The sequence below is a fragment of the Rhinolophus sinicus genome, linkage group LG06 (assembly GCF_036562045.2).
Source record: "Rhinolophus sinicus isolate RSC01 linkage group LG06, ASM3656204v1, whole genome shotgun sequence".
Lineage (NCBI taxonomy): Eukaryota > Metazoa > Chordata > Mammalia > Chiroptera > Rhinolophidae > Rhinolophus > Rhinolophus sinicus.
Genome location: NC_133756.1, coordinates 2,705,073 through 2,728,309, shown reverse-complemented (window position 1 = coordinate 2,728,309; position 23,237 = coordinate 2,705,073). Strand labels below are relative to the sequence as shown.

The window sequence follows — 23,237 nt, the reverse complement described above, 5'->3', positions numbered from 1 at the left end:
ACAAATTTCAGACTCAGTCTGGCTCATAAGGACCCACAGGTTGTAGATCAGACTCCCACACCTTTCTGCCTTCACTTTCAGGCCAAACTACCTGGAGTTCCCCTAAACACTGCCAAATCTCTGTGCTATTCTCTCACCTGGAACATCCATCCTTCACTTTCCTACTGTATCTTTTCTCCATCTGGAGAAATCCTTTTTGTTTTTCCTAATTCCACACCTTCATTCTGTGCAACCACAGCACCAGCCCCATACCTTTCTCTCTCTTTTTTTTTTAATGTTATTAGTTTCAGGTGCACAAGACAAAGCAATACTTAGATGTTTATCATTTATATCCCTCACACTGTGTGAACCCCCCTCCCCCATCCACTATCCCTCTGACATCGCATAGAGCCATTACATTTCCACTGTCTCTATTCCTAATGCTGTACTCCACTTCCTGTAACCATACACACACACACACACACACACACACACACACACACACACACACACACACACACATATATATAAAAAATTATAGTTGGCATTCATTATTGTTCAGTTTCAGGTGTACAGTGCAGAGATCAGGCATCTACATCACCCTTGAGGTGGTCTCCCAAGTGGGACACATGTCCATCGAATACCCTATAAAATCTTTACGTTATTGATTACGTTCCCCAAATTAATTTTCAAAACCCCGTGGCCATCTTGTGGTTACCGACTATTTTCTAAACCCCTCACCTTCCCCCTTATCCTTTCTCTTCTTGTTGAATTTTACTAACTCATGCAAATACACAGATCTGTAAGTATTTCTATATGTAGCTATCTGTGTCTATAGTAAGCTGAACCTGAGCTTATACCAATATCTCCAACTCTAATCTATTAGACACGGATCATTCTAGATTCCCTCCTTGGCTTATTTGCAATTTCCTACTGCAATAATGAGATGGTTCCCACCATCTGTCATCCATTTACTTGTTTGATCTCAGTATACATGTATAATACAGGTCTCTCACTGTATGTCACCTGTGGGTTTGTTTGCCCTCAAGATCAAGGCTCATTCCCAAGCACTTAAAAATAGCTAAATACTTAATAAACACCATGTACTTGACTAAATACATCATTTAATTCTCATAACCAACCGTGTGTGACATTTATTATTTCTTCAACAGAAGAGGAAACTGAGGTACAGAAAAACCAAGGAAGTTGACTAAGTTGTACAATTACTAAGTGGCAGAGCCAAGGTTGACCCCAGGGGTTAGACCTCCAGAGTCATGATCTCCACAGCCTTCTTGTGTACGAGGTGTTGCGGGCAACATGAGCTGAATTAATAATGCCACAGTCTCTTGACTACTGACATTCCAGTCATACTGCTCCTCAGAGTTGAGAGCTTCCTTTTCATCTGTTTTTGTGGCCCTTCCACACGGCAGATCCCTGCTGCGCAAGGTCAAGGATGGTTCAACCCCAGCATTGTGTTTTTCATCCGCGCACTCACTATTCTTATAAGTTATTTAATTCACCATTCTACTCCCACAAAAGCTGCTCCTGATTCCACCTCTGTCCTGACTGGCCTGTGACCTCTGCCCCGCTAAATCCCAGAAGATTTCATATCCTGCCAGAGGCCTTTCAGCAGGTGGTCCCTCTACTTTCCTTTCCCATGCCTCAAATTTTCTCCACCTTTTTGTATATATCCTCTTCACACACACAGGTCTCTAAGAAAAGCCTCTAGCTCTGCTGTATGTGTGGGGGGCACTCTATCCTCCCTTCCTCCCTGCCCGTCACACCTTCAGAACCCCTCATTGTTCACTATACACCTGAAAATGTGCAAAGGCTTCCCCAATTTTAAATTAAAAAAATCACAACTTTGCAACAACCTCACCTCTCATTGTTCTCCATCTTTCAGAAAATATTGCCTGAGTTCCTCCTCCATGCCTGTTTTAGGCAGTGGGGATTCTGGGATAAACAAAACTGGTCAAACCTGTGTCCTCAAGGGGCTGACACTCTAGCTTAGCCAAACTGCTTGAAGGAGCAGGAATGCCCCCAACCACTACTCACAGAAAAGAAGCACATCTTGGTGAAAAACGATCATATTTGTTTTATTGAGTATACGGAGGCAATTCCATTGTCCTCTAACAATATAATTCAGGAATAATCTCTGACTCAGAGTCTCCATAGGGACCTGTTCCCCAGCTTCCTAAATACCATTACTTGTGACATCACACTTTCCACAAGCAGTGATTCTGGAGATGGATCTGACAAGAGGATGGATTGCTCTCTGAACACATGCCCCTGACCCCCAGAAGACCCACTGGATTGGAGAAAAGTTTGTTTTTCTGACAAAATTTGATTCCTTCCATTTCGCCACCATAGTAATGATTTTTGTTATAAGAGCTGGTGCAACCAGGAGTTATACAATAGCTAACCCAGCATGGTTGAGGGACAGCTGCCCACTGTGACTCGGGGTTGGTGATGAGTCAATCTGGAGAGAGACAGCCTGGCTTTAAGAACTGCACAGAAGCCCCTCAGGCAGTCCCAGCACGGCCTGCATTCCACATTGGTCTTGTCCTAGTTCTGGATATTTATAGATAACTATTAGTCAGGAAAAAAGCCCAAGAAGGGAGCTCCACACAGACCCACTTCACAGGCTCCTCTTCTCAAGTTACTGCTCCAGAGTGGGGGGTGGAAAGTCCTGTAGTTCCTCCTTGTCTGGGTGTACCTCTGACACCTTATTCATCTTGGCAAAAATCTGATTGATCTCCATGAATGTCTTGGCCTTGGTCTCAGGGACAACCAGGAAGGTATAGATGGTGGTGAGAAGACATATGATGGCAAAAATGATGAAGCTGTAAGCTCCAAGGCCGACCTGTGGGAAGGAGGTCAAGGTTCACTTTTTAGAAAAGGTTCTTGCCGTACTGCTTGCAGACTTGGTAAATGCAGGCTCCTCCCAGGGTCACACTTACTTGAATGAAGGGGAAGATCAAGCCCACAGTGAAGTTGGAGAGCCAGTGGACGCTGCCCCCCACCATGAAGGCGGACGAACGAGAGGACTGCAAGAAGACCTCAGTGATAAGCAGCGCAGGGATGGGACCTTGGGAGAGGAAGAGGAAGAGCTGACCTCCCTGAAGGCAGAGCACCAGGAACCTGGAGCCCCTGCCGCGTGCAAAGTGCCCTGGGCATGTGGTTCAAGGTGGGAACGGTGAGTCTCCAGGACTCCGGGTCTTGTGGAGAAGCAGTGTGAGAAGGCCAATGCAGGAGTTTGGGACAATAACCGACATCCTGTGAGGTCCCTAAAAGGGGCCTGTGACCACCTGCAAGGCTCTCAGCACCAATCACACAGGCTACTTTACTGTTTTCACTCTAATTAAGTTCTGCCCAAACCCCACTGCAATAGGAAGGTGCTCAGCCGGACCCCCACTCTCAAGACCCTTCCTCCCTGGAGCCTGTCTAAGGAGCTCAAACCAGAACTTTCTATGGCTGATGGTGCAGGAGAGGGGGCAATGAAAACACAGAACCAGCTCGGGGGTACATACTGGGCCCAAGGGCATGTCCTATGACATAAGCGACGACACAGGTGATGCTGAGGTAGGGCATCCAGGATATTGTGTCCTGTGGGGAGAAGACAGAGGTGGATCACACCTGGGAAGCAGAGAGAACCTGGAACGGGGAACATCAGGAATCTTGGTCTCAAGAGGGCCAGCCACTCTGCCCAGTTGGGGAAGGATGGCACCTGACTCTGCCTTCAACAGGCAGTGCCACCTGATGCCACTGGAAAATCAGCTGGAAGTGGGCAGTGGGCTATTGGGGAAGGGGTAGGGGCCACACATGGTCAACCCCGGGCCCTTCCCCTCTCACCTGCAGAGCCAGCGCGGCTGTCAGCACGCAGCAGGCGGTGAAGCAGACGGAGAAGCCGAGGAGGAGCAGGACTCTCCGCCCCAAGAGCTCGACCACGAACACCTGGAGGGGAAGGGGCGGAGGAAAAGCAAGAGGCTCAGGAGGCCCAGGCCCGCCAGACAGGGGCGAGGCAGACCCTGGCGGTGCAGCCACAGCCCTGCCTGGAGCTGCCTCACAGGAAGCTACTCATGGTGCCACACACCCCTTCTGAAGGGGCAACTGTGAGGAGAGCACAAGTGCTGTTCAAGGGCCCCCAAGGGTGTGCCCTTGAATGGCCAGTGGGCCATGGCATTTGCCCCTGTCACATTGTAGCCCTGGCACAGGCAGTGGCCTCCAAGATGGTGAAGAGCCACCTCACACATTGGAGGCTTTGGGACTGGAGTATGTGTGAGGCGGGAGTTCTCCATCTTTGGAGGGCCATAATCTGCCTCATGCAAGAGACAGGCTGTCACCTGAGAAAGCCCAGAGGCTAGACACGAAGGGACTGAGGGGCATGTCGCCATCTTAGATCCGGGCTCCTTCCTCGGCCAGGAGCCCCCTTCTCAAGATGCCCTCCCTCCTTGGTAGCAGATGGGACTCAGCTCTCCGGGACACTCACAGCCACGAAGGTTATCACCACATTGACAGTCCCCGTGCCCGCCGTCACGTACTGGACGTCGTTGGTATTGACACCGGCACTCAGGTAGATCTGGTCTGCGTAGTAGTAGATCTGGAAGGCAAACCCAGAGGCTGGTGGGGCCGGCCGCAGCCTGGACACTGCCCTCTGTCCCCGGCCCTGGGCTGCGCCCTACCGCATTCACTCCTGACAGCTGCTGGCCGGCCATAAGGACGATGACAGAAATGACCTGCCACCGCAGGGCCCTCATCCGGAACAGCTTCACCACGGAGATGAAGCCCGCCGCCCTCTCAGCCTCGTCCTCCTGCTGGATCTCCTCTATCTCAGCGTCCACATCATCCCAGCCGCGCAGCCTCCTCAGCGCTACGGCAGGGGAGCAAAGGGGTGTCCTCGGGTGGACCACAGCTGCCGCGACCCTATCCCTCTCCTCCTCTCACAGGAGAGCCTCACCGTTCTTGGCAGCTGCTGGGTCTTTCTTCTGAACTAGCAGGTACCTGGGGCTTTCGGGGAAGAAGGGCAGTAGCAGGAGCTGCAGTGCTGCCGGGATCCCGGTCACCCCGAGGAGGATCGGCCAGCCTAGAAGGAAACCAGCGTCTTCCCTGAGAGCTGGCTCCAACGCCACCTCTTGGAGAGGCCCACCCCAGCCCAGAAGCCTGCCTCTCATCCCCTCCAGCCCCCACAACATCCAGCCGGCCACTCTGGCCCATTAACCTGACTGGTTTTCTTCCGAGCTGGAAGACAGGCTCTGAAAGGGCAGGGCCTCTGTCTTTCTCATCCTTGTGTCCCCAGCACCCAGGACGATGCCTAACGAATAGCAGACACTCTGATAATACTGAAAGAATGGACAGTGATGAATAACCACTGCCCACGTACCAGATGGACAAAATGAAAAATTCTGACATCAAGTGCTGGTGAGAATGTGGGCAAATGGGAAGTCTCCACGGTTATTGTGTGGACATGTGGCATCTTTAGAGGACAGTCTGGCAGGAGCTGGTGATGCCAGACACCCTCCCACACTCTGACCCAACAGGCCTGCTCTGGAATACACCCAGGCCACCAGGGCACCCAAACTAGAATGCTCAGAGCAGCCCTGATTCTAGAATGAAACCGGAAAGAGTGTAGGTGTCCACAGCGGTAGAATGGACAATAAATCATGGTGTGTTCACAAAATGGAATTCTATACTGCAATTAAAATGAAGCAAGACATGATAGGAGTGGATCTCACAAATGCGATATTGGGTACAATAATCTACACAATGGATTCCACTGTAAAAGTCCAGAAACAGAGAAGTAACTCTATCTTTGTGAAAGGTGGTGAAGCTGTAGGGAAAAGCAAGCGCAAAATGATCATAAATATGGGCACAGTAGCTCCCTTTGGGGTGGGGAGGCCATGATTGAGGGGCACACAGAGGGCTTCGGGGTGGGGGGGCTGGTGCCGTTCTAGTTCAGGACCTGGGCACCATCACACAGGTGTTTGATTTCTTTTTGACTAAAAGTACATTTATGTTTCAGGTGCTCTTCCTTACGTATGTTTTATTTCACCAACAAAACGGTTCAATAAGTGAATGAGAATTGAGGTTCCTTGGAAGAGCTGTTCATGCCCCCACGCACCCCTGTTCTCTTCAGGCTCGCAGTCAGTGATAACCGTGGGCCTCTGCGTGCCAGGCTCTAGTCTAATGGCTCGTCTCGTGTTAACTCACTTCTCCATCACGGCAATGTCACGAGGCAGGTACCAGGACCAACCCCATCTCACACATGCGAACACAGGCCTGGAGCCTGTAGGCCCCTTGCTTCAGATCAGTTTTTAGGAGCAAAACTGTGATTTGAACCCAGCACATTGAACCCTGGGTTCTCTGACCTATGTTATAAAGACTTTTAGTCAAACTTAAGGCGATGACCACCTGACAACCAATGACTTCTCACTGGTCTCATAAAATAGATTGCAACCACTGTAATGGAAGAGAAATGAATGAAGAAAACCCTCATTTAGACTTTCAAGTTATGTTTCAACCTCTGAACCTTCCCCTCATCTCATAACACCATCACTCTTCAAGAAAACGAGTGCCATGCAATGTTAAGTTCAACTGCTGCCCTGCCCCCTGTTGTACAGGCTGGGCCCTCATCTTCTTGACCTCCTCCTGACCTCCTCCTGTCCCTTGATCTGAACCCAAGGCCTAGCTAATCCTGGATCCTGCTTCAATCACCCTACACAGCAAGTGTGCACTTACCTCCCACTCGGGCCCCTGCTGTCGGGCCTCTGGCCCAACCCCCACACCTACACTAAAACTCTTCTTGGAGACCTTGAACTGCCATATCCAGACTCTGTGTTTCAATCTTGACCCCCTGACTTCTTTGCAGTCTTTGTACTGTGACTGCCACTTCCTGCCAGAGACTTCTCTGATGTTATTCTCTTCTGGTCTCCCTTCCCTTCCCTTCCCTTCCCTTCCCTTCCCTTCCCTTCCCTTCCCTTCCCTTCCCTTCCCTTCCCTTCCCTTCCCTTCCCTTCCCTTCCCTTCCCTTCCCTTCCCTTCCCTTCCCTCCCTTCCTTCCTTCCTTCCTTCCTTCCTTCCTCCCTTCCTCCCTCCCTTCCCATCCCTTCCCTTCCCTTCCCTTCCCTTCCCTTCCCTTCCCTTCCCTTCCCTTCCCTTCCCTTCCCTTCCCTTCCCTTCCCTTCCCTTCTGTGGAATGGGATAATAGAGTCCTGCGGGCAGTGGTGTTGCTGGGAGGCTCAAGTGAAGTGGTCTCGGGGAAGCCTTAAACACAGAGCCTGGCACACTGGTGGCTGTCATTACCATGGCCCCTGGCCCTGTATGGACAGCCACCATCAGACCAAGAGAAAGACATGAATGGTGCTTCCTACTCACACAAAGCCATGTCTAAAGAGGGACTAGAAAAGGTCAGCCAATCTGTCATCACCAACTGTGGGGTCAGGGCAGTGTGGGAGCCCGCAAGGCCAGCCAGCCGATTAGAGAGAAAAGACCAGCCCCTGGAAACATCCGGCAGGAGCAGAGGGAGGACTGGGGGCCCAGAGGCATCCGAGCTTACCTCCCTCGGTTGCTAGGAGACTCCGGAGACCAAAGATCTGGGCCACAAGGATGCCAACGGTGATGAAGAGTTGGGGCACCACCCCCAAAGCACCCCTCAGGTTCTTAGGGGCCAGTTCCCCTAAGTACATAGGGACAACATTGGAAGACAGACCTAGACGAGGTTGAAATAAAAACACGATCAGAAAACATTAGTCTGGCAGGGACAAGCTGTGTCTTCAAATACACTTATTCTTACTCAGCAATCACATTAGTTGGGCTGAAACTTTCTCAAAACCGCAAGTGTAAGCAAACATCTCTCTTAATTCTTAGAATGTTAAACTTGAAGGAAAGGTAAAATAGTCTGACCAAATATTCCATGGACAGGTGCCGTTGCTTCTCGACTGGTGTCACCTGGGGACATAGGCCAGCCTGACTTCAGGCCTTCCCCCTAAGTGGCTTGATCTCGGAGAGGAAAAGCCCAGGTGTGGTCTCAACTCTCCTCTCTTGCTCCTTGGGGAGAATCTGTTAATGAAAGGCCAAGGACCCCTGCCTACCAGCATTACCTTTATTGTGGGGTAACTGTTATTGGGGATTTATGTAATGCCCAGGTTACTTCTGGATCCCCAACACTTTAACTTGTCAATTTTCCCATCCTAATGGCACCTGATCCCCTTTAAGAATAGGTGGAATCAATTTTACAGGCACATGTCTTATCCCATTTAATTCTCCTCAAAGCCAAGTGAAAGGCTGGCGATCTCGGAGGAAGGTCAGACGGGCTATCACTAGCCCAGCTACCCGTGAGTCAAGCTGAGGCTCAGGAAGAGGTGGGGGTCTGCAAGCGAGGCTCCAACCACATGGCGAGACCGAGAGGAAACGAAGTCGGGGTGAGTGGAGATTAGAGCTGCTGGTAATGGGAAGGTACTTGATGACACGGAGATAGGAGGGAACTGAAGTCCATGTTTCCGAGCTCTGCAATTCTGCCCAAGGATATCTCTGCTTAGCATTTAAAAAGAGGCATCACCGTTCATTAATACAGATTCTTTCCGATTTTCAGAGCAAAGAGGCATAGTCTTTAGAACAGCATTTAGGCGTCTGAGGCGTGGGCACCCCGCAGGCCCAGTGCCCAAAAGCCTGGGGAGGAAGCGGAGGCCCTCAGGGTGGGGTCTCCACGGTCACCACTCAGGCCCTGGTGGCTGCATCTTAATGGCATGGGCTCTGACTTTGATTAAGAAAAACATTGAAGTGGCCCCCCGATGAGTCTAGTACCCATCTGACACCATGAATAAGCACTGCACTGTACACCTGAAACTAATATAAAATAATACTGAATGTCAACTATAATCAGAAACATATATAGTCACAGCATGTAAAGTACAGCGTAGGGAACATATAGGGAATATAGTCAATGGTATTGTAATAGCTATGTACGGTGTCAGGTGGGTAGTAGACTTGCTGGGGTTATTACTGTGTGAGGGGTGTAAATGTCTAATCACTATGTTGTTTTGTATACCTGAAACTAATAAAAAAAAGTTAAAAGAAAGAACAACATTGAAGAGTGAAACACCAGATGGCTTTTGAAGAGATGGGATTCCCTTCATGTTGGTGAACAGCAATCTCTATTTTGTCTTCAGAATGACTCCATGGGCAACCTCAGCAGCCTGTTCTGACAGCAAGTGGCTTTTAAAGTTTAAATTCCTTCAGTGAAAGCGTTCGGTGTTCTCGCCAAGAAGTTGACTGAGGGCGAGCCAGTAAACTGTGAGCAACTTGAAGCCCAAGTCGGATTTCTCTCTCATCCCCTTCATCAGAACCGATGTTTGCTTTGTTTGTAGGATGTCTAAGGGGCTTGATTATCCACTTTCCTGTCTTTTTCAGATGTGGGAAAGAATTCACTGCAAATGGATTACGCTTCCGCTGGTGTTCTTCAAGTATGACCTGAGGACCCAGGAAGTTCCTGACACCTTTCCAGGGGGTCAGTGAGATCAGAACTATTTTCAGAAGAATCCTGAGATGTTATTTGCCTTTTTGTTCTCTCATAAGCACACAGTGGGGTGTTCCGGAGGCTACACAACCAGCAGAACACAGAAGCAGGTTTCAGGATCGGCTATCCTCTATGAAGCCAGACATTAAAGAGATTTGCAAAAACGTAAAGCAACGCCACCTTTCTCACTAATTTTTTTGCTTTAGAAAATAGTTATTTTCATGAAGACATGTAATGGGCTTTCTGCTATTTTTAAATGAATTAATACATTTCTTGGTTGAGATTTCTAATGTGGTAAATGTTGATCTAATAGAGCCCATATGAGCAAAAGTTCTTTGGAGCCCTCAGTAACTTTAGGAGCATAAAAAGGGGTCCTGAGGCCCCAAAGTGTGAGAACCACCAACTTAAAATACTGCTTACTTGACAGCATAGGCCGGGACCTGTTATCTATTGGAGCCTAATATTTCTCAGTTGGAACCAGCAATGAATTTTGGATGGTCAATAGAAAGTGGCTGCACCTGCTCACAGCTGACAACGTTTAGGAATCATCTGTTTTTCTTACAGCTGAGCCTCTCTGCTGGGAAAAGCGAAGGTGGGCTCAGGCCAAGATGGCAGGGACCCATTCAGGTACTCAGGGAAAGAGAGTACCAAGTGAAGCTTGTAAGGGCCCATCCTTCTTTCCTGGAAATGACCTCGTCTCTCTTCAGGAATCTTGTTTTCCTCTTTTGTCTCCAGCTCTGCAGTTCCTCGCCCTTTCCTCTAACACCTGGCTCCCCGGCGTCTCCACTGTTACCAGCTAACTTCAGCTAAGGGGTTTGCTGACCTCTGGCCAATCATCCATTTGTCCCTATCCCCATGTTTGGAAGGAGAAACTCAGAGTTACTTGGCAATGCCAGGGCCAGGGGAAGCAGACAAGTGAGACACCCAAGGGGCAGTGTTTGTGGGGGCGCTTACCCTCGGGTGCCGACGCTCCAGGGTCATGGCCCCAGGAGGAGATGCCTCCTTACTCTACACCCAGGCATCTGACTCACCTTGACTGGCCCTGGGAAATACTGCCTACAAATAACACCAACTCAAGGGAAGGCCACAACAGGCCTTTACCCACATCTCTTCAGTCTGAAGCAATTATGGGGAGTTTTCTGTAGCCACCGGAATACGAAGTACAGCTGAGCAGCATAGCTTTGGAGGGTCAGCAAACCAGTGACAGGGTTTAGCAGGGGAAGAACCCCAGGCAGGGCCTTACCCTCCTCCACAAGTGGGCGTTGACGGAATAAGTGAAGTAGAACCCATAACCAGCCCTTTGCAAACTTAAATTCCCCTATAAAAGTTGAGAGTTTATGATCATTACTCCTTGCGGGTAGAGGAATTCGTATGTCTGGATGTTTCCCAAGCTTTTTTGACCAGGACCCACAGTAACAGCTAGAGAAATACATTTCACATTGCAGCCAGTTCTCACATATGTACACAGGTCAATAACTGAAACAAAACTTCCAAAAGAACTTTTGCTTCAGTTATTGATCTGTGCACATACGTGAGAAAATCCTTAACTTTACTAACTATGATACAGTTTATGGAAGGAAGGAAGGAAGGAAGGAAGGAAGGAAGGAAGGAAGGAAGGAAGGAAGGAAGGAACGCAGCTCACTAAACAGACATCACCACCTACTAACTGGTCCTGAACAGCTGTTTAGAAAACACCGAGATAAAGGATTGGATTGGAAGGACCCTTCCGAGCCTAAGATTCTGTATTTCAGTCTTTCAAAGAGCAGCTTTCTTCCCAGGAAATGTCACAGGGAAGACCTGCCCCTGTCTGCACATCAGACTAACACAGGGGCTTGAGCATTACCCGTGGCAGAGGCCGAGGAACAGCTTGAATCTATGTGCCTTGGAAACGCCGATTGATTCAGACCCTGGCGCCCCTTCTCTCTCCTCTTGACTTTTCTAAATCACAGAATGGCATCACAGTGTAGCACTGTTTACCTGCACATATTCCCACCAAAAGTCTGGACAAAATTATCATCTCAAACGACTTGGCAACTGCACTGGATCCCATCAAGATTGCGGGCACGATGGAAAAGACGTTGTTCAACAGCAAAGTCCCTTTTCTGCAAAGGACAAAACGTCAGCTAGTTCGGTCTAAGGATTCACTCATTGGTTTGGCAAATGTTCACTGAGTGTCTATTTAGTGACAGCAGTAATATCATATACAGCACACAGGAATACAGTAAAAGGTTTTGGCTATCATAGACTAGCATGATTTTACTGTAATCTTGAAACCCAAACTGGGTAAGGACATTAGAAGAAAAGTATGGGCCAACCTCATTTATCAACATAGATGCAAAAGTCCTAAATGAAATAACAGCAGATTGAATTCTACAGCACATACGAAAAAATATTTCAATGTTAAGGACACCATTTTAAAGATTATACTGGGGGAAAATATAAGATTACCAATTGAAGCAACAAAAGAAGTCAATAAAATTTGATATGTATTATGATTTTTTTTAAAAAACCAACCTTAACAAACTATAAATAAAGGGAGCTTACGTTAAGTTGATAAAAGTGATATCTCCTAAAAACCTCTAACAAACGGAAAATTCTCTGAAGAGGCCCTCACATTGGGCTCCCCAGGGGTACCCAGCCAGGCCCTGCAGCGATGAAGCCCCACCATTACAACACCTGTGAAACAACCTGCCCTATTCAAGAGGCTGCACATACAAACAGCACAGCCTTAGGTATAGGATTAGAGAGAGGCTATGAAATATGTTTCAAACGATTAGTGTCATCAAATAAGGAATTAAAATGGTACTAAGGAAGAACAAGAAACTATGTTAAATAAAAACTCTCCAAAACAATAGGGAAAAAATGGATTTTAAAAACAAACAAATAGAACTTCTTGAAATAAAAAATATAGTAATTGAAATAAAAAACTTAGTAAATGAATTAGAGCTGAGGAGGAAATTAATGAATAGGAAGGTAAACCTGAGGAAATTACAGAGAGAGAGACCAAGTGTCCATCGATGGATGAATAGGTAAACACATAGTATATTCATACAGTAGACTGTCATTCAGCCTTAAAAAGGAAGGAAACCATGTCACTTGCTAAAACATGGAGGCACCTTAATGACATGCTTAGTGAGATAACCTAGTCACAAAAGGACAAATCCACATATATGAGCCTAGAAGAAGTCAAATTCATAGAGACAGAAAGTTGAATGGTGGCTGCTAAGGGCTGGGGGGCAGGGGGATGGGGAGTGGTTTCATGGGGGCAGTGTCAGTTTTGCAAGATGAAAAGTTATAGAGATGGATGGTCGTGCTGCTTGCACAATAGTGTGAAGGTACTTAATGCCAATAACCTGCACATTAATGTTTAAAATGGGAAATTTTCTGTTATATTTAACCACAATGTTTTAAAAATAATTTTTTAAAGAAGACAATAGGGCAACAACAGGACATGCAGGAGCTCCTCTATATTCTAGAAGAAAGAATATAGAAAATGGTGGAGAGAGATTTGTAGAAGTGATGGCTGAAATTTTCTGCAATTGATGACAAAGACATAGAAGGAAACCCAGGATCAGTAAATTAGCTCATGAATGGGGAAGATTCAACAGTGTAAGGGTGTCAGTTTTCCTCAAATTATAAATCCAAAGCAATGTCAAGCAGAACCTTTTTTAAGGGATTTTGATAAACTGATTTAAAGGTTAACACAGAAGAGTAAAGGAACATGAGTAACTAAGATAAGTTTAAGAACATCTGACTTTTCACCTGGAGAAAAATTCACTTTCTCTTACCACCCACCCACATACAAAATAAAATTCCAGATCTGGGAAAAACAAAATTGTACATTTTTTTTAATTGAAGAATATTATCCTCATGACTCTGGAAAGAGAAGGCTGTCTTAAGACACAAAAAGCAAAAACCATAAATTTGATGACTGGAACAATTAAAAAATGTGTATAAAAAAGATACTACTATACGAATGATTAAAAAATAAAACAACAGATTGAGAAGCTATTTGCCCGATATAACAGAGTACGGTGTGGAGGGTGCTTGCACAGGCTCAGAAGTGAAATTTCCTCTTAGCTGTGTAATCTGGGGTTAAGTTACACTGTGCTTTGTTCACTGCACTCACAGAGCGAGTCACCCTGGGACCACACAGTTTCACAAGGAAGTGCCTGATAATCTCAGCCATTTTAGAGTTTTACAGGAATTTAATGTGGGCTAAATTTTGCTTATGATTTGGTCTCAAGGTAAAAGAACAAAGAAGCTAATGTTTGTTTAGGAGGCCGAGTTTAAGAACACTGTGCTATGATCTACGTCGGGACTGACATCTTGGCCATGTCGTCTGGTATTTGACTCTTCTAAAGGCAAAAAAAAAGGAGAACTTGTTTTTGGTTTTGGTAAAAAACAAAAGCAAAACACCTTCAAGGCAAGTGAGCAGAGACAGCAGGAGTGAGTCCTGATCTCTGAAGCAGCTGCTCGTCCCATGTCCACCCCAGAGCCCGAGATCTGCCACCTCCACTTCTAGACCTAAGAACTTGCCTAAGTCCCCAAATACTTGGTCAATGTCTTGTCTTCTTAAGACCACATTAGAACACAGATATCGTCACAGCAGTTATCGCCTAGTCTTACAATGAGACTTTCAGTTTGAGGCCTAGGTTTTAAACTCTGATGGGGGTCTATGAGTTTCGCGGAGTTGAAAATTCACCTTACCTTACCTGCCAAGTTTATTCACCAAGATGCCAACCATGAGGGATCCTATCAAGCCTCCGAAAGGGAACATGGACACAGAAACAGACCACAGCAACGTCAAGGAAAAGTCGCTCAGGTAATCAGAGGTTCTATCATAGTAGGTCTCATTATAAAATTCTCTCATGAGCTGGAGACAAAAGTGAAACAAACACCAAATAATATGACCTGGTTCTGCAGCAAGGGCAATGCCAAGTTGCTGGGCTAACAATGGGATAAGCTGGGCACATAGATACAGACATTATTAAATGGAAGAAAGGGAGTGAGGACAAAGCTGTATTAACAGCAATGAGCAGGGGGTACCCCGGGGAGGGTCATCAGGCCTCAGATAGGCCAACTGCCCAGGCTGTTTCTAACACCGGGAGTGACTGCACTGACTCCTGTCTTCCAGTCTGCCAGGTGATCCCTGCGCTCCAGACTCCGCCATAGATTTGCAGGAAGATCAGAGACCAGCCCACCCTGTGTCCACCAGTCCCCTTGCACTGTGTCTTGTGGGTGTTTCCCTCTCCCTTCATTGGAGGACCCACTGTGTGCCCCCCTGCGTGTGCAGTCCCACCTTGGCGGCCATGCCCAGGCCCGGGCTGCCCCAAACCCACCTCCCTGTTTCCTGGGGGCTGCGTCTCACTCACCAGAGCGACCTACCTCAGAAGGGGAGTTAATAGCAGCCACATTGTATCCGTACTGGAAGGAGGACCCAAAGGCAGCTATCAGCGTTGCCAGGGCGAGCACAAGTGTCAGCTTCTGCGGGAAGAGAGACCATGGCTTAGGTCAGGAAGTAGCCAGGTCCCCGCGTTATTTCAAAGTCTTGTAGAAAGATGGAAGAGAACCTGAAGATTGTAGCCTTTCAACAGCCCTCTCTCTTGAAACCTGCCCTCTCCCCACCTCTGGTTAGGACAGGCTTTCTGAACTGTAGCACTTAGGGCCAGATAATTCTTTGCTATGGGGGGGTGTCCCCCATCTGTGACAACCCAAACATCTCCCAATGTTGCTAAGTGTCTCCTGGAGTGGGTGGGAAATTGCCCCCAGTTGAGAACCACTGGGTCAGAAAGACACTGAAGGGTCAGCTACTCCAACACTCCGTGTAATGTCTGAATTGCTTCTGTGACATTCCTGTCGCGTAGCTGCATTTGCCAACTGCAGCAAATGTGCTCAAGCACCGCCCTCAACACAAACTCCCCTAAAAATCAAAGATGAAAAAAATGGGAAAAGTTTTAATTATTTAGGGCCACTGATTAATTTCCTTTAGCCCCTGGACTTTTGCTGTAACAGGCAGAAAGCATAGTGAGAAACTAAGTACAGATTTCTGGCGACGATTAAACATACACACTTCTGTGGTAATACCCCCCTTTGATACATGAGGAAACCATATGTTCATGTAAAACCATCTTTCGTGATGAGGGAACTTACTAGTTATGAAAAGTGGGAGAAAAATACAAGTAGAAAGAGTTTTGCCCTCAGAAGCTATACATCTCGTCTTGAATTAGCCCGCTGCCCCTTTCTAGCTTAATTGCCACGATTTTCAGTTTCCTCCTCTTCAGAATGAGGATAACAGTCCCTCAGAGTTATTGCCAGGATGAATCATGAAAGTGTCTAGCCGTAGAGTGAATCCACTGACTGTGGTGGCCCGAGTGCGACTCTCAGAAGCCTCCATTCAAGCACCTTCATTCAGGTGTACCCTGCCATATGCCACATGCCACATGCCCCTCCAGTGGCAAGCTGAGGTGCTCCTGTCTTCCTCTGGGCAGCCTCCTGCCTGATATAAAGAGGACCTCTTGAGAGAAGTGAGGAGCAGGACAGGCAGAGAAACCGCAGTCACTCCTGCCTTGTCACGGTGCCCAAGAGGACAGAGCAGGGAGACATGGTCAAGAGCAAAGCCACCAGTGAGACTTCACCCTTCTCCTTCCTTCACTAAATAACAATTGGTGTATTCAACTGTGGGGACAGAGCCAGGAGTGCAGTTTCCAGGCTCTCGGCCTCACGTGGAAAGGTGCTGGCTCAGGTAGTAAATGGCCATCAACTGTGATTGGATGGCCATCAGCTGTGGCTAGTTGGCCGTCAGCTGTAACCAGTGAGCCATTGGCCACTAATATAACTGCTGTGGCTACGCTAGCAGAAAAATGGGGGCTAGCAAGATGGTGGTGGCTGAGCTAGCAAGAGCGGATTGCAGTTAGCACGGTGGATTCCAGTTAGCAAGTGAGGTTGGTTGGCAGAGAGAAATGGACGGCAGATTGCGGATAGTGTGGCTCCTGCTTCCTGTGTCTCCAACCCAGCCGCCAGCCAGACTATAGTGGTATGAACCCCCTATCTATGGCTCTGTGGGTGTTCACTCACAGGGGGCCAGTGGGGGACAAAAGTGGGCGGATGTGATGCAGGGACTCAGCTCCCACTCCCCGCACAAGAACGCAGGACATGGTGAGGCCAAAAAGGAACAACGGAGCCATAGATGGGGGTTCATACCACTATATTCTTGATGGCGGCTGGTCGACACATAAAAGCAAACATCCACCAGTACCCCAACAAGGGGTCTTCCTGTACCCCCATCTCACTGGCGGCCGGGCGAGACACAGGAAGTAGGATCAACACGATCGGCAATCCACAATCCACATGCTAACCGCGCTCTACCATCCGCTTCTCTGCTAACGAACCCCCAGTTGCCAGATGCAATCCGCGCCTGCTAGCTCAGCCATGGCAGTTATATCAGTGGCCAATGGCTAACTGGTCACAGCTGATAGCCATCTACTACCCAAGCCAGCACCTTTCCACATGAGGCCGAGAGCCTGGAAACTGCTCTCTGGGACTCTGTCCCCACAGAGGAGCAGGTGATGGTGCCCAGGAGGGGATGTGAGTCCCGGGGCTGTTGCCACACCACCCTTTATTTTCTAAAGGCAGGGGTTGTACAAATAGGCACCCCCACACTCTAGCTGAGATACAGGACACGCGGACTTAGCTCACTTCTCATCTGAAGTGCTCTGGATATTCATTCATTCATTCATTCATTCAACATATTGAGCATCCACTGAGAGCTAGGCATTGTTCTGGGTGCTGGGGAGACAGTGGGAAGCCAAACAAAACTCCCTCCCCTACAGCTGTTCTATCGCTTAATTTTATGGAAGGAAGAAAATGTTGATAAAACTTTCTCCTCTTCTGATTTTCTTCCCAGTAGATGATTAACTACAAACGCCTCAGGCTTCACTCATACTGCCAGGTGCAGCTCCCGATCTCGCTCTGCTTTGATGGGTTCTAAGGTCTGAAGTCCTTAGAAAGCTCAGCTGGGGAGCTGGCTGGTGTCCCAGGGGCTCGTGGCCCAGATTGGGGGGAAGACCGCTAGGCAGCATGAACAGACAGCTCCCTGACTGCTCTCATGAGATCCCAGCAAAAACTATCAGAAAGACCGCAGGATGTAGGTCTCGAAGCATCGTGCACACAATTTGACTCTGCCTCTCTGGCTTCCTCCTTGAATTCAAGCCACAGGCATAGTCTATGCACCCCTAGGAATCAGGGCTGATCCTCTGTGGAAATAGCAAGACATTCTGAGTAGGTTCTCACCGACCTTGCTGGTCCAAATGCCTTCGTCCATGAAATAAATATTTATTGACAGCTGACTCTGTGCTACCGTGTTTCCCCGAAAATAAGACCTAGCCAGACCATCAGCTCTAATGTATCTTTTGGAGCAAAAATTAATATAAGACCCAGTCTTATTTTACTATAATATAAGACCGGTCTTATATAATATATATATGTATATGTATATGTATATGTATATGTATATGTATATGTATATGTATATGTATATGTATATGTATATGTATATATAATATAATGTGGTATAAGACTGGGTCTATTCTACAAAGAAATACCACAGAAAAACCACAGAAGTGGTTAAAAGGAGTCAGGAGAGTGATTGAGAGAGGATGGGGTCTTGGGTAAGGGGAGTGGGTGTGGCAGGGTCAAGAAGTGCCAGCTTTAAGGACCATTTAGGGAGTAAATTCAAAGGACTTGGTACCCCCTGAGGAAAGTGCAAATCAAAACCACAACAAGCCACCACTTCTTAGTCACCAGGATGGTTAAAATCAATAATACAGATAATAATAAGTGTTGACAGGGATATGGAGAAAACTGGAACCTTCTTACACTGCTGGTGGGAACATAAAATGGTGCAGCCACTTTGAAAAAGTCAGGCATTTCCTCACAAAGTTAAACATAGAGTCACCATGTGGCTCAGCAATTTCACTGCTAGATATATATGCAAGAGGAATAAAAACATTTTCACATGAATTTGAACATGAATGTTCATAGCAGCATTATTCACAATAGCCAAAAAGTGGGAACAACCTAAATGTCCATCAACAGATGAATGGATAAATAAAATGTGGTCTAGCCATACAATGGAATATTTGGCTACAAAAAGGAATGAAGCATTGATACATGCTACAATGTGGATGCACCTTGAAAACACGCTAAGTGAAAGAAGGCAGTCACAAAAGACCACCTGTTGTCTGGTTCCATCCATGTGAACTGTCCAGAACAGGCAAATCCAGAGACAGAATATAAATTAGTGGTTGCCTGGGGTTGGAGAAGCGGAGGGGGTGGGAGAAAATGTGGAGTGACTACAAGTGGGTACTTTCAGGGGTGATAAAAATGTCCTAAAGTTGTGCTGGCCCGGTGGCTCAGGCGGTTGGAGCTCCATGCTCCTAACTCTGAAGGCTGCCAGTTCAATTCCCACATGGGCCAGTGGGCTCTCAACCACAAGGTTGCCGGTTCAACTCCTCCTGCAAGGGATGGTGGGCTCCACACCCTGCAACTAAGATTGAACATGGCACCTTGAGCTGAGCTCCCGGATGGCTCAGTTGGTTGGAGCACATCCTCTCAACCACAAGGTTGCCAGTTTGACTCCCGCAAGGGATGGTGGGCTGCACCCCCTGCAACTAGCAATGGCAACTGGACCTGGAGCTGAGCTGCGCCCTCCACAACTAAGACTGAAAGGACAACAACTTAAAGCTGAATGGCACCTTCCACAACTAAGATTGAAAGGACAACAACTTGACTTGGAAAAAAATCCTGGAAGTACACACTGTTCCCCAATAAAGTCCTGCTCCCCTTCCCCAATAAAATAAAAAAAAAATATATTCTAAAGTTAATTGTGGTTGCACAATTCTGTGAATATACACTGAATTATATACTTTAAATGGTGAATTGTATGTTATGGTCTCAGTAAAGGTACATGTAAAAGAAAGCCAGGGCTTAAGCTTTCTTTTCTTTCCTTTCCCTCTCTTTCTGTCTGTCTCTGTCTGTCTCTCTCTCTCTCTCTCTATCCCCCCTTTCTTTCTTTTTTTTTATTTGGTACTGGGGGAGAGGATGGGGCCAAACAGATGTCCAGGTCTCCCACCAGCTTTTTAAAATGGCCAGTGGCCCAGTGGCCTAGAAACATGAATGGGAGGGGGCTCTCCTCAGAGGCCAAGGGGAGCCATGCCCCTGAGTTGTGCTTTTGGGAGAAACCAGGAACCACGTCCCTCGTGCCCATGGTAAACCGGCTTCCTGTTTTTCATAATGCTGAGAACATGGAGACTAGTAAAGTAACCAACTTCAGGGCTGGTGATCTGACAGGGTGTGATTCAGGACCCTGGGAAGGAAGCCCCACCCAAACCACCTTCCTTAGGAATTTGTCTCCACTTTCTGTTCCCACCATCAGAGAGACACTCTCAGTACAAGACTTTTCCTTGTCAGAATGCAGAGATCCCTAGAAAAGAGTGCTTATGCTTTATCAACACTTTAAGTCACTTGATCACATTGTGGAACTCAAAGTTTCACAGACAGACACTGAGGTCTAAGTGGAGGGGGGAGAAGAGAGAAAAACATCATAACATCTTAGAGCTGGGGGTGAGGGGTGCAGGTTGAAGCACAGCCACTGAAGCCCAAGAGCGTGGGATCCAATCCCGGCTCTCCTGCTGTTGACTATGTGGCACTGAGCCAGTTACTTGGTTCCTTCACCTGTAAAACGGGGACGTTGACACTACCTTCCTCACAGGATTGATGTGAAGAATAAAGGAGTTCATACGTATAAAATGCCCAGAGCCGGGTTTGCTATCATTAATTATTAATAGTGAGGACCCAGAGGGAAAGTTACTTGCTCAACGACGCTGAACTTGGTGGTGGGGACAGTCCACAAAAATAAAAAAATAAAATAAAAATACACGTTTTTCATCTTCCAAAGCACTTTGGGTTTTTTTTCCTAATCCATTTTATTTTTTTCTTTCAAGAATCCTCTTTCCTGGCAAAGTCCTGATGCACATCGGACAGATTCTTTTCTCTTTACATATGAGGACCCCAAAGGACAGTGAAGCTGCAGTCACACAGCCACCAGAGGACAGAGATCCCACCAGCCAAACGGGGCCCTGATAGCCCAGCCCTGATCCCTGCAGCCTTTGCTGGTCTCTCCACTTCTCCTTGGCTCCCCACCCCCCAGCTTCGCTTAATGATTTGCAGACTCTTACAAGCAGCCACCAGTGGAATAGCTTTGTTTTGCTGTCTCCCAGGACACCCAGCACGTGCTCACACAGGCAGGTTCACCCTCAGGTGGCCGGAAGGGACAACCTGCATGGCACTGGGCACTGAAGGCTCCCTTTCATGGAGAATGGAGGGGGCAGGTAGCTGTGATCAGCCCATAGCTTTTGCGTGTGACCATTTTAAATATTTTCTTTCAAAATCTACTGCTCACCTTCAGGCTATCACATGGGAGCGGTTCCGTTCTTTTGCAGCCACACCTGGGGGCACAGCTAGGTGGTGCATTTCTCTTTGGAGAGGGGACATAGACCAGATCAGGGCATCCCCTGACCCCCCAAACTCCTAAGTTCTTGTTACCTCCCAGTCCGTTTTCTATAAAATAGAGGGGATAACACTTGACTTTCTCACACTTTCTTAGTTGTGAAAGCCAAACAAGAGAATCCAGGTGAAGGTACTTAGTAATCTCTAAAGCAGTGATTCTCCTTGGGGCAAGGGTGCTATTGGCAGCTAGTTAGGAGAGACCAGGGATGCCGCTAAACATTCTTACAACACACAGGCCAGCCCCCCACCATAGCAAAGAATTAGGCCCCAAATGTCTATAGTGCCCTGCTCTAAAGGATGATCAAAAATTAAGAACATTTATGGGGAATTTACTATGTGCCAGGTAATTTACATGCATTATCTCATTTAATTGTTCCAACAGCACTATCAGATGGTATGGTTATTATATCAATTTTACAGACAAGAAAACAAAGGCACAGAGTAGGTAAATAATTTGCCCAATCTCCCACATCTAGAACTGCGGTGGGAATGAATTCCAGGTACCTCTACCTCCCACACCTGCTCTTAATCTATGACCCTATGGCAAGGGTCTCATATCCATGACTGAATAGTAATTTGCACAAATATGTACCTCTTCCCCTGTAGATATAAACAGATGCTGTTGTGATGAATAAAATACAAATTTCTGAAAAGTGTTGATAAATTCATATTATCTTTCTGTCTTTATGCATTTTCCTAAATCAAGGGACTCAAAAAGTACAACAGCAGGACCAGAAAAATCTTCTGTCTCTAAAACAAAGGGAGTCTCGTCATCTAAAAGGTAGGGAATCTCTGCTATAGATTTGAATTACATTCAAACCTTACAGCCTCTTTTCTGAGTCCAACCTCTTTTCATACTGGCTTAGCTATGTCACTCGTTGAAAAGGTTAATGAAAATACTATGAAGCCCAAATCAAAACAAATGAAAAAACATCTCACAAACAATGTCTAAGGATTTTCCTGCTGGTTTTGGAATCCTTTCATCCCAAGTTCTTTCAGTGAAGGAAGTTAGGACAAATCAACTCCTTGAGTCTCTTCAATTTGGTTGCAGATATTTTTCAAAGCTGTCCCGTTAGATGGATTCCCAAAGAATGTCTAAGTCAAAATGTCTCTAAATCTCTCCTCTCTGGTCCCTGTAGCAGTTCAGTTGCTGGGTGAACTCTGAGGGGTGGGTCACCCCAAACAGCCCTCCCCTACACAGAGACCCCAAGAACTCCCCCTAGCATTGCTGCACAGGCCCTGCGAGTGGGCTGCTCCACACCCCTTCCCAGGGCAGCACACTTACCCCTTCCTTTTTGGTTGCAGCCTGTGGATCCATCTTAGCTCTGGAAAGATGTGTTGCTTACTTCCTTTCAGCCAAAATACCAAATGCACTGGATGGAGAGAGAAGACACCCTGAATGCACTTTGGCCATGCCAAGTAACGGCCAATAGCATTTTTATAGCCAGTCTAAGGCAGAATAACCCTTTCAGGAACCCAGAGGTTTGTCACTCTTTCACTTGTTTTAAATTAAATGTCTGGAGTTTGCTCAGCAAGTTGGCACCCCCCACAACTACAAGGACAGTGCCTTCCAGATGGGGACAGTCTGTGTTATTTCCTCACTGTGAAAGCCTTCACTAGTCAGGCTTGTGGGGAGTGATTGGAAGGGTTATTTCTGTCACAAACACATGGACGGCAACAGCTGCCACTGACCCTCCACCACACCAGATAAAATGGGGGCACAAGAAAATGTCACTAGAGGCTTCTAGAAAGTGGTCCCTGCCAGAAAGCTTACAGCTGAGTCTCTCTACTGGAGTCAGCTTTTGCCCAAATGACCATGCAACACTTTCTCAGAGAGTTTCTTATCCTTTTTAAGAGTCTCAGAGTGGCCTAGAGACATTATTTTCTGTGTAATTTCACTATTGGAAAAGCAGTAAATATTTCAAATCCCTTTATCTGCAGGGCAGGGAGAGTGAGTCACAGCTGTTGGTCTGCATCCTCCATGCGTAGCCAGGCCAGTGCCAGACCCCTGTGCTGGGCACGTGTTCAGCAGCCATGTGGCACGCTAGGTCAGGTGGCCAAAATCCAGAACAAAGTCCTACAAGGCCTGCAGACTTTCATCTTTACAGGACATATTCCTTGTTTTACTTGCTGAAGCACAAATCCAGTTAATTTAGCCATTTCCTCCCCTCCTTTACCT

General features: G+C 47.2%; 1 protein-coding gene across 1 annotated transcript; it reads right to left on the bottom strand.

Moving 5' to 3' along the window:
- Nucleotides 1-2,054: 2,054 nt before the first annotated feature.
- Nucleotides 2,055-22,644, bottom strand: SLC2A5 (solute carrier family 2 member 5). Its single transcript, XM_019746664.2, has 12 exons — nt 22,344-22,644; nt 14,879-14,977; nt 14,206-14,366; nt 11,468-11,592; nt 7,532-7,684; nt 4,937-5,062; nt 4,662-4,849; nt 4,469-4,579; nt 3,832-3,933; nt 3,510-3,585; nt 2,940-3,067; nt 2,055-2,842 (listed from the first exon to the last, which is right to left on the bottom strand). The coding sequence occupies exons 1-12, from the start codon at nt 22,374-22,376 to the stop codon at nt 2,639-2,641; spliced, it is 1,506 nt and encodes a 501-aa protein (XP_019602223.1). The 5' UTR covers nt 22,377-22,644; the 3' UTR covers nt 2,055-2,638.
- Between the last annotated feature and the right edge of the window lie 593 nt (nt 22,645-23,237).

Excerpts from the sequence above, each read along its gene's own strand:
- SLC2A5 (XM_019746664.2), bottom strand. The coding sequence starts at position 22,376 with ATGGATCCACAGGCTGCAACCAAAAAGGAAGGG. Across the intron at positions 14,367-14,878 it reads CTATTAACTCCCCTTCTGAG|CTCATGAGAGAATTTTATAA; the intron begins GTAGGTCGCTCT and ends TTTTGTCTCCAG. Across the intron at positions 11,593-14,205 it reads TTGGTGAATAAACTTGGCAG|AAAAGGGACTTTGCTGTTGA; the intron begins GTAAGGTAAGGT and ends TGTCCTTTGCAG.